Here is a 14,906-nt window from a genome sequence, read left to right on the forward strand (position 1 = left end):
TGCTCACCCACTGCGGGGTGGTCAGGACTATCTGGGCCTGTGTTCCCCGGGACCCAAGTCTAGGGGTGAGGGGCATAAGAAATAGGAGTTGCTCCTTGCTTCCAGATTCTGTGCTGCTCTCAGGGGCCTGGGGGCCTGAGAGACTCCCTCGTGGTGCACCTGTGTCAGCTTAGCCCCCTGACCGGTGCCCCTGCTGCACATTAAGAGATATTGACTGAGCGCCTCTGGTTTGCTGGGCACCTGCCAGATGCCAGAGATGCAGACACAAATGGCAGAGCCCTCACCTCACTGGGATCCAAGATCCTAAGTGCGGTGTCCTCTTGCCAAAGAGCACCAAGGTGGGAGCGAGGCTTCCAGTCCACGGGGATCAGGTGGGAGGCAATGCCCAGTGGGATCCCAGAGGCTGGGGGCCAGATGGGGGAGGCAGGGCTGGTAGAACTCAGGGAGCCCCAAGCCCTTCAGCACAGCTGGAAGGCAGACCAGGAACAGGGGTGCAGGCGGGGCACACATGTCAGGCTAATTCAGACTTCACCCTGAGTTTTCAGAGGATGCTAAGCCGTGGAACAAGATCCCATGTGCCTGGCACAGCATGGAGGGTGGATGCAGACAGTGGGCCTGGGTACCCACTGAGAGGCTGGCAGATGTAGTGGTCCAGGTAGGGAAGGGCATCCAAAACACAGCTGGGAGAAATAAAGGCGGCTGAGAACATGCTGGCTGCTTCCTCCAGGGGCGCCCCAGAGCCACCATGCCTCCCTGCACCCCATTTTCCCCAGCAGTGCCAGCCTGGATGCAGGCACTGAGACACCAACTGGCATCACTGGGGAGATCTTGGTGGCTTCTGAGGCCGCCCAAAGCTCTCCTGCTTGCTGCATCCCAACAGACTGGCCAGGACTCAGTCCAGGCATCAGCCAAAGCCCTGGACCACAGAGGGGCACCAGGCCAGACAGAAAGGTGAGCTGACCACATCCGGCCAAGAGCTGTTGGTTCAACCCCCAGCCTCCTAAACCGCCTCCAGGAGGCTGTTACTTCCTCCACCGTAATACAGAGTATTATAATAATAGCACCGCCGACGCGAGGCTGTTCATACCACAAAAAACAATCAAAATCACATACACAACATGCAAGAACACTGAAATGTGGGAATACCCAAACGTCCACCCAAACGCAGGTGAGCAAAATGCGGTATCTCCACACAACCGAATAAATTCCACCTCGAGACGGAATGAAGTACTGACATCTGCTACAACCTGGATGAACCTTGAAAACATGATGTTAAGTGAAGGAGGCCAGCCACGGGAGGCCACGACTGTATGAAGCACCCACAGTAAGCAAATCCACAGAGATAGAAAGTAGATTAGTGTTTGGTTGCCAGGGGCTGCAAGGTGGACGATTAAAGTGACTGCTGACGGGCGTGAAGTCTGTTTCTGGGGTGACGAAGATGTTCTGGAATAGACCGGGGATGTTGGCACTGCATTGTGAACGCACTTAATACCGTTGACCTGTATGCTTTAAAATGGCTAAGGCGGTAAAAGTTTCTGTGATTTGAATTTTGCAACAGTAGAAAAAAAAAATCACATACACATTCAGCACTGGACCTGGCAGGGGGAGCAGGAGACATCAGAGCTGTCATGATTGTGACTATCACGCCCCCCAAACAATAATCTCGTGGTACCTACTCAGCTCTTCAGCCGGCTCCAGGCTCCCAGGGGAGTGGGAACTGGCTGTGTGCCACCTGGGGCTCCAGCCAAAGCAATGACTAATCCCAGCCCAAGGAGGGAGGCGGGGAGGGTGGAGGGACCGGCCTCACATGCCTGGGGCACACAAGATGCTTCACAGTGCTGGACGCTCTGCTCCTCCCCTCCACCTGCCTTCCCCTTAGAAGCCACATCGTGCTCAGCGTGGACACATCACAGACCATGCCTGGCTGCTGGGAATCTCACCTAAACTGAAGATGCACTGGGGTGCACTTGGCCTTGAGAAAGAAGTTACTGAACCCAATTCTGTTCTCAGAAGCAGAATCAGCAACAAGAAGATTCACTGCCTGTGTTCCACCTGCACCTTCAAACACTTGCAAACTTTCACCTGTTTAGTAAGGAATTCCCGGGAGGGGTGGCCCTGGCCCATGCCAGCCTGGGGACGTGGGTAGTGAGCATTTCATTAGGATGTCCAGGGGTTTTCCTGCACAGAATGCATCCTCCAGTTCTCAGGACCAGAGATGAAGCAGGGACAGAGCGAGGTGATGCGACTTTAGGGATTCTCCTCTTGTGAGCAAAGAGAATTCAGACAGCTGTCAGAGTGGGTGAGCATGACTCTCAAAATCACACAGACTGTCCCTGCTCATCCATACTCACGTTCTGACGGCTGCGCTCTGCTCCTTCCCATTTGCCTCGGAGCAGCAATGACAGCACCACGGGTCAGCACCTACTCAGAGGAAGCCAGGTGTTTGACACACTTGTCTTGCTGAGTCCTCATATCAGTGCTGGCCTCTCTGGGTGGTTATCATGCCCATTTTACAGATAGGGAAACAGTCTCAGAGAGGTGAAGTCACTTGCTGATAAGAGCAGCAGACCTGGGATTTGAACCCCGGATCTGTGACTCCGTGTTCTCCTGCCTGTTTGCTATGCTGTCTGCCAAAATGGAGAAGTGGCTGGGATGCTGAATACACATCATTTATGTCACTAAAGAGACAAAGATGTCTCCACTTTAATTAAAAAAAAAAAAAAGGCTGAAGACAAGGAGAAAAAAGCAAGCTAATCAGTGGAGATTTGGAGAGGGGAACCCTTTCAGAGCCTCTGAGGAACTGGTTTTCACATCCTTCCAGAAGTATCTTCAAGCTCTAGATTTACAGAAAGTACGAGGGCTTGTTATGGGAGGCCATTTAGGTAAAGCACTCCAGTTCCTGCCACTAGGAGCTAACACAGACTCTCCATCCCACTACAAACCCATAAAGCATTGGATCAAATTAGAAAAACATTTAAGATACCACTAAGCTAGAAAGAGAAATCCCCAGGTGCCAGAGGCAAGGAGGGGACTCAGACCCAGCAGGCGAGGTCCCCCAGGGCTGCCAGGATGGTTCCAGGCTCTAACAGCTAAGAATGGGGGGCTTCTAGCCCACTGAGTGACAGCAGTGGCCTTGGGTCCATAGGGGTGAGAAGCTCCTGTGAAAAGCCAGAGCATAAATGGTTGCCCCTCCATATAAGGTGGGACAGAAAACCACCTCCGGCCCCACTGGCCCAGAGAGTCAACAAGGAAACTGACTCTGCTGCAGAGGGGCAGGGAGCAGAGGAGACGGGTAGGACTCACGATGAATCAAAACTCCAGACCTGTGCCATGCATGAGTCAAAATCCCAAACCTCGGTGGTACAGGAAATCCAAATTGAGGAATTAATGTAAAAAATGTTTCTAGACCAGAGAAAACCCTAAGGTACCCAGAACAATAAATGCAAAGCACCGTGCAAGGCACTTCTATAACCCTGGGTCCAGGGCACATGGCACTGTCATGGGGGAGGTACTTCAGCTAAGCCCATCTCCACTTGGTCTGGCTTCAGCCTGAATCTGGAGATGAAGATAGTTCAAAGAATGTGAAAAACCAGGGGGAGATAGTCCAGTCGAAGATGAGCTCATAATCAAAAATGAAACCGCACAAGCAAATGAACTGCCATGTGGGAGAATCAGTAGACACAATTAATACATGGAATGGCATCCCAGGAAGGCAAGACAGCAGAGATTATACAGTAAGGCTCAAACTATTACAAATAAAGTAAGAATCGTGCTCCATTACAAAAGCAGTGAATTTAAAACCATATGGAACTTACAAAATGTTTTTTAAAAGTCACTGGAATTTAAAAAACTAAGGTGGGTTAAAGCAGCAAAGCTGTAGTCACTAAAGAGAGAGTTAGTAAACCAGAAGACAGACCTAAGGAAATGATTCAGAATACAGCACAGAGAAACAGAAAGAAAGAAAATATGAAAGAAAGTGAAGAGGCACTCAGGACAGAATGACATGGTCCAACATTTTTCTAATAGGAATTACCGAGGAAGAAGAGAAAGGGAGGGATAATATTTCCATGATGGAAGACATGAGTTATTTTTAGAAAGAAACAGCATGAAACAGTCCCAGGCAAGATAAATCAAATCCACACCTAGACAAAGCATGGCAAAAACAACCACCAACTAAATTTTTTAAACAGAGGGGGAAAAGCAGATTTCTACAAAGAAATATCACCGAGACAAAAGCGCTGACTTTTTCAACAGCAAAAAGAGACCAAAAACACAGTGCTGAGAGAAAACAAGCAGCAACCTCAAATTTTATACCTAGCCAAATGGTCACTCCTGTACGCTGGCAAAATAAAGGCATTTTCAGACAAAGATGGCAACTCGCAGAGACTTGTTGAAGAAAAAGTTTTGGAAAAGTGTGTTATATAAGAAGAAAACTCAATCTATAAGAAAGAACAGTTGTAAGATTTAATAGAGTCTGCATAAAACAATAATAAAACCAATATGTAGGTTTCAAAAAATACTGGAGTGATACTAATTAAAGCATGCTAAGGTCCCTGATCACCGCACAAGGGCAAGATGATGGGTAACTTGAGATATGTCAAAAATGGTATGAATTACTGAAGGAAGTTACAGAATGCCTTAAAAAGGAGGTATGTGGCCAGCTTCTGAAAGGTTTACGATCAAAATGATTAGCACCTGCCAACAATGTCTGAATACCTATGATGTGTAAAGAGCTTTACTCACATTCTCATTTAATCTTCACAGCAGCCCAGGGACACATTCCCATTTCACAGATGAGGAAACTGAGACTCAGGGAGGCAAAGTTTCTTGCTTAGACAGTACCAGGCAGTGCTGTCATTCGAACCCATATCTGTCTGCTGGTAAAAGCTGAGGTGGTGGGAAGCTAGTCTGTGCCCAAGGGGGACTCTGAGGTCTCAGAGAGGCAGGTGAGGACAAGGGAAGCCACCAGAACTACCAGGTGAGGGAGGCCTGGGAAGTGCTGGGCGCTCACCCGGGGTTCTCTGATCCCTGGGACTCTGGCATGGGTGCTCCGAGGACGGGAGGGAACCCGCCTTTTCTTTCCATCACTCTGTGACTCAGCCACACCAATCGTGTCGATGTCTCCTGCCTGGCCACCTGCCCTCCCTCCCAGAGGCACCTGGGCCCTGGGACCTGACTGCTCCCTCTTATCTCCCAGGGAGCTGTGCCGAGAACAGAAGGCGCACTCTGACAGCCTGCCCGTCCACAAAGGTCACACTGCTGGGACAACCAAGGACCTTTTTGTCCTCTCACTGAAGGTGGTGGCCACCACTACTGGTGGAAATCACCCACTTGGCCTTCTGGTTTTATGAATTAATAACAAAGCTGGAGCCGGCAACAGGATGAACAGAAGGAACAGGGTGCCAGGCTCCTCCCTGTCACCTTGTCCAGCCTCCCCAGCCTGGGAAAAGGAGGCCCTGCCTTATCTTTCCAAAGCCGTGGGCGCTTCTAGGCTGAAAAAAACCTTATTCCCCCGGCTTGAGATAACGGCTATTGAAGTGCTTTGCAAAGGTAGAGAAGCATCTTATCAACACACGAGGTATTATGCCTGTAAGACTGGGCCATACGGCGTTATCTGAGCAGTGATTAAATTCCGCATTATCTGAGCAGTGATTAAATTCCGTGCTGCATTCGGGGACCATTAACTTGCACAAAAAAAAATACCCTGTCAGGGTGGGGGTGGGAGAGGTGAGAAAGAAAGATGCATAAGGGATCTAATTACTCCTAATCCTGGGAGCTGGGAAGTCTCAGAGTGGATTGCCAATTGCTTTCATGCAGAGGAAACACAAATTCTTCTGAAACAGAAGCCATGCAGTAAGACCCAGGAAACGGGTGGCAGGGGGGGTGTCACATTCCTGCCTCTTCTTAGCACTCCCCATGCCCCTCATGCTGCGCACCAGCAAGTCTGCCCGCCGCAGCAGGGGGTAGCTCACGGTTCTAGAACTTTCCACATCTGCCAGAGTCGATCCTATCTGCCTCGAGGTCCGATTTTTCCCTTGCCAGCTGATCACACACGCGTGTGGAACACTGTTAACGAGGCTGTGAGGCAGCAGGCAGCCTCTCCCAGGTAACAGACGCTGGGACTCTTACCGTCTCGGTCTGTATTAAGTCACGTGGGAGGGGCAGCTTTTTACACGCGAGAAAGCAGCAACCATTAAAAGGCCTGGTTTTGGATTTGGGGGCCACACACAGCATCTCAGTGACCCTGAGTGGTCACTTGCACATCTAAGCCTCAGTTTCCTCATCTGTAAAGTGGTCAACAAGTGTCCCACGGGGCTCTTACAAGGATTAGAAGATGAGTGATGTCAGAAAGAGCAGCTGTCACCTCAGTCACAGCCCAAGGCTATCTGGTCAACCAGCCCACTTGCAAAGGGGCGGACGAGCAGCGCAGAGGCCCACGGCCTGGACCAGGAGTCTCAGTGAGGTCGGGCAGGGCAAGCCCGATGATCGCCAGCCTCCAGCCCTTGCTCTGCAGCTACTGCTAACGTGGGATGACCGGGCCAGCTGAACAGAGTACACAGTGTCCATGCGGGCTGGGGAAGGAGGTGGTTTTGGGAGCCCAGGAGTTCGGTTCACCTGCTACCCAGCCTTTTCCTGCACATTTCCACACTGTGAGCACCCAGGGAGGTGGGCAGGGGTCTGGACACCCCACCTGAACAAGGCAGAAAATGTTCCGGAGGCTGGGGACACTTGGGCCTCCCTCCCATGGCCTTAACAACTGTCCTGCCCTGAGGACTCGGTCCTGCAGGGCCTCAGAGACATGTTCGTCCCTCCCCTAGTAGGAAGCCACCATTATTCATTTTTCTAATAATTTAAGTGCCTTTATTATCGTTTTCTTATTGAGGTCTGATTTACATACGATGGAATACACCTTCCCTGCTTTGAGAGCCTCACGAAGGCTGGGAGTCCATGTCTCCCAGAGCCACATGGACACAGTTCTGTACCCCCACTTTATGGGGTTCAGAGACTCCCCAAGGACCCCAGGTTAAAACTGTGGTCCACCCCAGAGGAACTGGAAAGGGAGCCGGGTAGGTTTTGTTGGCCCTTGAGCTTAACAAGCCTTGGTGACAACAGGCAGAGTTCATTGGTACCGGCCGACACTTACCCCTCAAGGCTGAGCTTCTGGAGGGCAGGGGAGGTGTCTGGTGTACCTGGGTATCCAGGGCCTGGAGCACAGTGGGAACGTGGCACATGGTGAAGGGGCCGAGGCCGTGGTCTGGGGCCTCTTGAAGACTCTATAACCGAGGAGTACTGCCCAGTGGAGAGATTCCAGTGGCAAACACAGGGCCACCCCCGCAAGTCAGCCTGGGCCACACAGGCCTCCCCCATCTCTGGTTCCCCCAACAAAGGATGAGCTCCAGGGGTTAGACCAGGAATTGGTAGCCTGTGGCTTCGGGCCATATCATACCATCTCTTGAGCCTCGATGTCCTTGTCTAGAGAATAGGAAAGCCACCGTGTTCCTGGGAGGATTCCACGAGCACTGCGGAGAAACCACAGAGCTCAGCCCACGGTCTGGCAGATGACGGGTGCCCCGTCAACATTAGCCCTCACCATCACGAGGCCTGAACTCTCGATCTGGGAGACTGTTTTTTCTTCTTCCTTCTAGCTGCTTCTTGGCAACAACAGAGACATGCCTGTGAGCTGTTTTGGAGCCTGAAGGAAAAAAAAAAAGACCTCTCCACCTTTCCCAGAATCCTCCTCTTATTTCCTTTCCAACTCCAGGAGCAGACACGGAATCGGGGGGACGGGAAGCGAGGCCCCCTCCAGGCCAGCTCAAGGTGGCAACGGGGAATGCACTCTGGTGAGTGACTCCTAAGGAGCCACTCTTCCTGTCCAGGTCCCAGGTCACACCTAGGGACACACACTAGGCTTGACTCCATTCCCGCCAGGGAGGAAGGCCAGCTCACCCCTCAAACAAGCAGCCAGGATGCTTTCGATTGGGTTCTTAATAGGAATTGTAACAATCTAAGCAGTCAGCTTTCTGGGCGCAGAAGAGATGTCTGAGAATACTTGTTTAATGTTTTAAATCAATCAAGAAGGCTCTCACAGGCGAGGAGAGGTGGGTGTGCAGACCTGAGGATGCCCTGCGTGGGCGAGCTGGCTGGGGCTGGTGTGGCCAGCTGGTGGGGTGGCACTAGGTTTTATACCAGACACACGTTCTGAGGCAATACTCCTTGGGTGATAAAATCCACAGGGCCTTCACCCCTTCAACGTGTACCTCTTGTGCTCCAAGCAAGCAGCACACGCTGAGTATAAAGCTGAACAAGATATCCTCCCCGCTCTCAGGGAGCTCTGAGCTTTGAGGGGGTGGCAGATGACAAACCTGACAATTATAATGCGGTGTAATGCCTGCTATTATGGGAGGGAAGGCAGGGGCTGTGGGAGGGCTGAGGACGGGCATCTAACCCACAAAAGGTTGCAGGGAGGGTAGCTAGGGATGGCTGTGTGGAAGGGAACGACAGCTAAGCAGAGCCCTAAACGATGAAGAGCATGGGTTTCATAAAGAGACAAGGCAAAGAGGAAACGCTAGTGATCTTACACTGGGTGGAGGTTACCGAAGTATTTGCCTTATGCAACCACCGAACTTTGTAAAATGGAAAGAGTGCTCCAGGCACGGGAACAGACTGTGCAAAGGCCTGGAGGTGAGAAAAATACATGGGCAGGCTCTTCCTACCCCTTCTGAGTTCCTAGAAATCTGAGAGGCAACAAAATACAGTGAAAGCATAGTGGTGGCAGCAGGACAGTGAACTTGGGGATCCTGGGACTCCCCGACTCCTCTGCTCATGAGCCATGGGATGGCAGGCTAGTTGCTTTACCCCTCTGAGCCTCAGTTTCCTTATTTGTAAAATGGCCATCGTACCACCTTCCCGGGAGGATTATGATGAGGATTCCATGGGAGTGCATACAAAGAGGCCAGGCTGATTATTCACATCAGGGACCATCTTGGGCACAGCCGATTCTCTGGTGCCCTGGTCACAGGTTCCTCCCCCTTCTCAGAGATGCTTCCTGGGGGTTCTTATACGAACACTCCACTCAGCCTGCAGGATCCTGGGAGCGTGGACATTCCCATACCAAGTCAAACACTGTGGTACATACATACATCATCTGGTTGAATCTATACTGCCACCTCAGGATACAGACAGGGGCACCGACGCTCAAAGAGGTAAAATGACTTGCTTAAGGTCATACAGCTGTGAAGAAGTGGTCCCAAGACTTAACTCTTACCTGTGGCTCAGAGTGACCAGGACCCATAAATGTATTTAGGGCATGGCCAGTAATGCTAAACACTCATGCTTGTTTTAAACACCTTATGTGTATTCACTCACTCAATTCTTCCCAACAACTCCGAGGAAGGTGCCGCCTCTAGCCCCAGGTCAGAACGGATGCAAGTGAGGCGTGTATGACCTATACGTGACTTGCCCAACAAGACCCTTTAAATCAGGCTCCCACCCAAAGCTGAGCCCTGACTATGCCTGTGTCCTCATCTCATATAAATCTCCTTCACTGTCCTCAACTTGTTCCTGCCAAAGGACCTTTGCATTTGATGTGTCCTCTCTCTGCACCAAATACACTTCCCACAGGTCTTCACACACGTGGCTCCTCATTTAGGTCTGTTCCATTCTCACCTCCTCCAAGAAGCCCTCCTGGTCTACCCCTAAAGAAATGTTTCCTTGCCCCTCTCCTAACTTTCATGTTACCAGATTATATCTTGTTCACAGAGCTTGACACCTATGGGTTGATTTATTTATACCATGTCTCTCTCTGAGCCTGAAACGGTAAAAGTGCTCAGACTGCGCCAACCCCTTCACACGACTAGGGGAACTTTCCACCCACTTAAAGCTCAGACAACAGAAAGCATTCATCTTCTACACTAGACTGACCTCAGAACCCCTTCCCTGACCTCCTCCTGTCTCCCCTCCCACTTTGGGATGTGAAAGTCATCATTCCTGGGGGAGGCTGGACCCTGGAAACTGACAAGATTCCCAGCATGCTCTGCAGCCCTGTCACCTGTCAAACCCACAACCAGACGGAATTCCGCTAGACTGCTCCAAGTGGGGACTGAAAAACAGTGGCCAGGGGCCAGCCCACCTTTCCTGCAGAGATCCCAGCTACAGAGAACCCCACTTCTACCCATCCAGATTCAAGGCAGCCAGAGGGCACTCGATAAACAACAAAACAGGGAAAACCCAAGAAAGTCAGGTGAAGGGAATTCTATCTCCTCTCTTACATTAGCCTTGGGGTTGAACTAGACTTTATAAAACTTTTGAAGAAGTAAAATAGTCACATATGGTTCAAAGTGAAAATATAAAAAAGTTTACAGTGAAAAACTCACTCCCCCTTCATCCCTTCTACCAAATCCCCCAACAAGTATTCATTATTCTTACTTCCTTGATGCAAATAAGTTACTTATTCCCCCTCTTTAAAAAAAAAAAAAAAGGTTCCATATTATACATACTGCACCACACCTTTATTTTCTCCAGTTGCAGATAATTCCATATTTGTACACAAGGTGTCTACATACATATGTGTGTGTATGCATGTATACACACACCAGTTATTAAGGGCTTTCTGTAATTTTCACCTGACTCTCCTGGAAAGAGGTGTTTGAGGATAAGGAGGGGTCGTTTTTCAACCCATGGAGAAATGGCTGGGCCAACCCCTGCCGGTGATCAACTATGGATGCTGGTTGTCTGCACTAAACTCAAAGCAGGCACCAGGAGCCAGCTCCTTCCTAGAAATAACATCTGCATCCCATTTCTTGAGCATTTATCTACCAGATACTAGCAGAAATCCCATTCCAGAGAGAAGGAAACCAAGCCTCAGAGAAGTAAAGTGACTAGTCCGAGGTCACACAGCCAGGAAGTGGAGCTGGCATAGTTCACACCCGGTCTTCCCATAGCCAGTCAGTTTGCCCACTCCCCTGGACTCTCGAGGTCTTCAGTCCACATCCCCCTTTACAGCCCGCAAAAGAACCGGGCGCCCCGAGGTCAGGGCCCAGTGTCAAGTTCCCAGCCGGGCTGAGCTTGGGCGAACAGGCGCTTCCGCCATTACTTCCCTGCGGGGCGCGCAGACTCTGCGGGTCCCGGGAGTCCGGGTGAGCTCGAGGAAGGTCGCCGGGCTCCGGCAAAGGGCTCTGCGGGCGCTGCCTCGCTTAAAACTCCCAGCCACCCGAGGAGGGGGACCCTTTTGAACCCATTTTACAGACGGGAGAACGAAAGGAGGCGCAGAGATCTGCTCACCCGCCGGGAAGCGCCAGAGCCGCGCTCCCACCCCGCGCCCGTCTTCAAAACTTTCCTCCTCCTGCGCATCGTGAATCCTAACGACTTTCAGGTGCGGGGCGCGCACACCTGCTGTGCATCCCTGAGCCCTCTTTCTCCCGGGCCCAGGCGTCTGCTCCGCCCCGGGCAGGGAAGCCCGGACCCTGCTCCCTCCCCCGTCCAGTCCCCAGGACCCAGGCTTCCCAGCCAACTCCGAGAGCGCTGAGCGACCGCGGCACTTACTCAGCATCGCCGCAGCCTGCAAAGTGGCTGGCGGGGACCCATTTGAAGGAGGGGGTGACTGAGGAGCAGAGAGAGCCAGCTACTAGCCCAAGGTCACACAGCGCGGCGGCGCGAAGCCGAGTGGGCGGCTGTGGGCTGGGAGCCCCCAGCGCCAGCGGTGGGTAGTCCCTACCCCTGTCCCAGTGCCCCGCGGGATACTCACACCCGGTCTTGCCCACGAGCTCCCGCACCTCCTCGGACGCGGAGTGGGAAGCGCCCATGGTGCCCGCGGCGGGCGCCCCGGGACGCTCGTCGCTCCCAGGCCCCGGGCTGGCGTCGGCTGCGCAGCGGCCGGTCCGGCCTCGGGTCCAACGCGAGTCGGGACGCCGGGGAAGGACCTGAGCCGCGGGTTCCGCGTGGGGCGCGAGCTCGGCCTCTTATATCGGCGGAGGGCGGCGCGCCACGGTCCTAGCGCGCGCCGGTTTCGCTCACCGCGGGGAGGGGGAGCGCCCCGCCCCCGGCCGGAAACCGCGGGGAGTGGGTGGGGAGGGGAAGGAGAATGCCGAGCCCACCGTCCAGGTTCCCCAGCCCCCGCAGCTACGGTAGTGCTCCGGGTACATCACCCCTTCCGCACCCCTACTGGTTCTGGGAAGAAGCAGGTGTGAGCAGAGCTGGGATGTAGGTAGGAGGGGTGAGACCCCAGGGAGGTTCCATGCCCAGCCCACCCTGGCTCCACCTCACATCCTCCCAGATCTCAGGAGGGAAACTCCCTGGCGACAGTGGAGGACAGCGAGCATTAATTAGCTCTATGGTGAACAGCAATAAAGATAATATAATAATAATCTAACTTGAATGCGCACTGGGGACTTTGCTTGGCTTCTTCCAGGAAAGCCCACTCTGATGAAGTGGACACCCCCACGTGCCAGACTGGCCCATCCCAGCTGCACAGCCTAGTTGCTTAGGGTGGGTGCAGTCTCAAATTTGAGGCTCAGAGAGCTCCTCTGGGGATTCTGATTCAAGCAGGACCCAGAAGGCGGCATTTCAAACTGCTAGAGAGAATGCAATTCTCCTCCGAGTTTTGCCTTAAACTGGCTGAAGGAGTTGGGTTCTGTAGCCAGGCTGTGTGACCCTGGCCAGTCCTGCCACCTGTCTAACCATGATTCCTTCTCCATAAGATGGGGATAATAATGAGATATCCATCAAAAGGGCCTGGCCTGGCCTGGCACACAGCACAAGAAGACACTGGAATCATGTCTACTTTACAAGAGAGGAACTGATTCTCAAAAAGGTCACACAGCCAGGGCAGAAATTCAAAGTCAACACTGTCCATATCTCAAGCCCGGACCACTGTGCTGCACAGTGCTTGGTGACGTGGCCATCCAGGGTTGGCATACATTCAGGGTCTGTCCTGGGTGCCAGGCTCTGTAATAGTGCTGGGTGGGGGCTTTGGTGTCCACGGAGACTCGGGTGGGCCCACCTACATCTGCTTCATAGGGTACTGGGGAGGGGGTGCTGAGAACCAAACAGGCTGCAGATCACAGGCCTGAGCTGAGGGTCACAGCTCTTTCCAGGGGCTGGGGTGCCATTCAGAGCCACCAGGAGGCTCCTGAAACGTGCCAGAGCAGCAGAATCAGCCCCCCTCCTGGTTGAAAACCCAGCTCCCCCTCACCCTCTGTCGGGGCAGCACCTGGGATGTGCATTTGCGGAGCTTGCTAGGGCAGTGCTGAGACCCAGCCAAGCTGGGGAAATGTTGGCTGTGGGGCACTGGCTGTTCCAAGCAAACTGGAGAGCCGGCTGGGGGACTGCATTTCGGGTCAGAAGGAATCCAGAAACCAGACTGGCCTCTGGGTCAGAACAGGGGATCCCAGGGCCTCTTGGGAATTACCTACGATGGCTGGACACAACCTTGTTTTGACTTAAAATATCTGTTCCTGGAATTTTATTATATTAAATTATCCAAGGATTAAACAATGGGGCTTTCTGCTGCAGAGGGAGAAAATGACTGCCTTTCCTCCCTCTTGGCATGGTTACTCTCAGAGCTGGTACAGTGCAGGTGGCAGGGTCTGCAGGGGAGGGGGAGCCCTAGGACAGTGCCCTGGGGCAGTGAAGGAGCACATGGCTTTACTCTACCTGCCCCTCCCCCCAGTGATCACTTAGAGACCCCAGAGTATGGGGTGAAGGAAAGTGGTCTTTACCCCATCAATTCTCTACACAGTCAACTTCATCTCAAGCCCCATTGGCTGCTGTCAGCCCGTAGACAAGCCCTGGTGTTTGTCCCTTCTGCCCGGCACTGCCCTCCCCTTCCTCTTTCCTTGGCCCGGGCTCTTCAGATCTTAGGATAAACATCACCTCCTTGAAGAGCCCTTCTCAGGGCCCCCATTCACTTTCCTGAATCTGCTGCCAAACCAGCCACCTTCGCCAGCCAGCGGAAGCTGGAAGGCTGGGGTGTGATGACCATGGGGAGTTTCCTCCTGATGGCAGGACTTGGAGGAATAATCTGGAGCTCCTTGGGGCAGCAGCAAGGCCCAGTGTGCAGGCTGGCTTGCTCATTCATTTATTCACTGCACACTTATCCAGGGCCTGCTGGGTCCAGGGGCCTGCCTGGGTCCTGGAGCCACAACCAGGAATAACCAGGACCCAGACTTCTACTCTTAAGAAAGTTCTGGAAGAGTGGGAGACAGACACACAGGAGGTGACAGTGCAGCAGGGTGGATGAGGGCCCACAGACATCAGGAATGTTCGAGCCAGAATGGCCCCTGGAGACACTCTGTGAGCCCCTAAGCCAAGCTTTGGGGAGTTCATGATCTTCCCCAGCTATGGTTCTGCAGGGACATGCCAAAGGCAAATACCGGGTGGTTCTGAGACAATCTGTGAGGTTCGGGGTCCCTGTGGTCACCCACCCCCTGCCTGGGCTTTGCCTCCCCCTCCAGTGGTGGTGCACGCCCACAGCTGGGCTCTCGCCACACAGAGCCGGCTACCGCCTGTGCCAGGACGCCAGAGCTTTAATTCAATCCTACTGATGGCGTCAGAGCACAGGGAGGTCTGGAGCGTTGCGTGGGGTCTGGCTGGGCTGATTGGATCTGTTGTCTGGGGCCCTGGAAGAAGAGGCACCCTGTGTGGTGATCTTTATCCTCCCCCTCATGCAGCGTGACCTTAGGAGAGGTAGGAAACACTTCAGTCACCAGGCAACTGCCTTTCTTCTCCCCGAGGAGCTGATTAAAAACAGTGGCTGCAGTGAGAATGGCTGATACCTGTGAGGCCACAAAGGGCAGCTGAGCCTGGAGACAGCGAGGATGGTCTTCACGTGTGGAAGGGACGCAGGCTACTGAATCGTGCTTGGGCAAGTGACTTCACCTCCTCATGCCTCAGTTTCCCATCTGTAAAAT

General features: G+C 53.0%; 1 protein-coding gene across 1 annotated transcript in view; it reads right to left on the reverse strand.

Annotated features, from left to right (window-relative positions):
* TESC (tescalcin) overlaps positions 1 to 13,978 on the reverse strand; it is a 47,182-nt gene extending 33,204 nt beyond the window's left edge. Inside the window, 3 exon segments of the mRNA XM_064480951.1 lie at positions 11,744 to 11,893; positions 11,896 to 11,988; positions 13,927 to 13,978. Coding sequence (XP_064337021.1) covers positions 11,744 to 11,893; positions 11,896 to 11,988; positions 13,927 to 13,978 — 295 coding nt within the window.
* Between the last annotated feature and the right edge of the window lie 928 nt (positions 13,979 to 14,906).

The sequence above is a fragment of the Camelus dromedarius genome, chromosome 31 (genome assembly GCF_036321535.1).
Source record: "Camelus dromedarius isolate mCamDro1 chromosome 31, mCamDro1.pat, whole genome shotgun sequence".
Lineage (NCBI taxonomy): Eukaryota > Metazoa > Chordata > Mammalia > Artiodactyla > Camelidae > Camelus > Camelus dromedarius.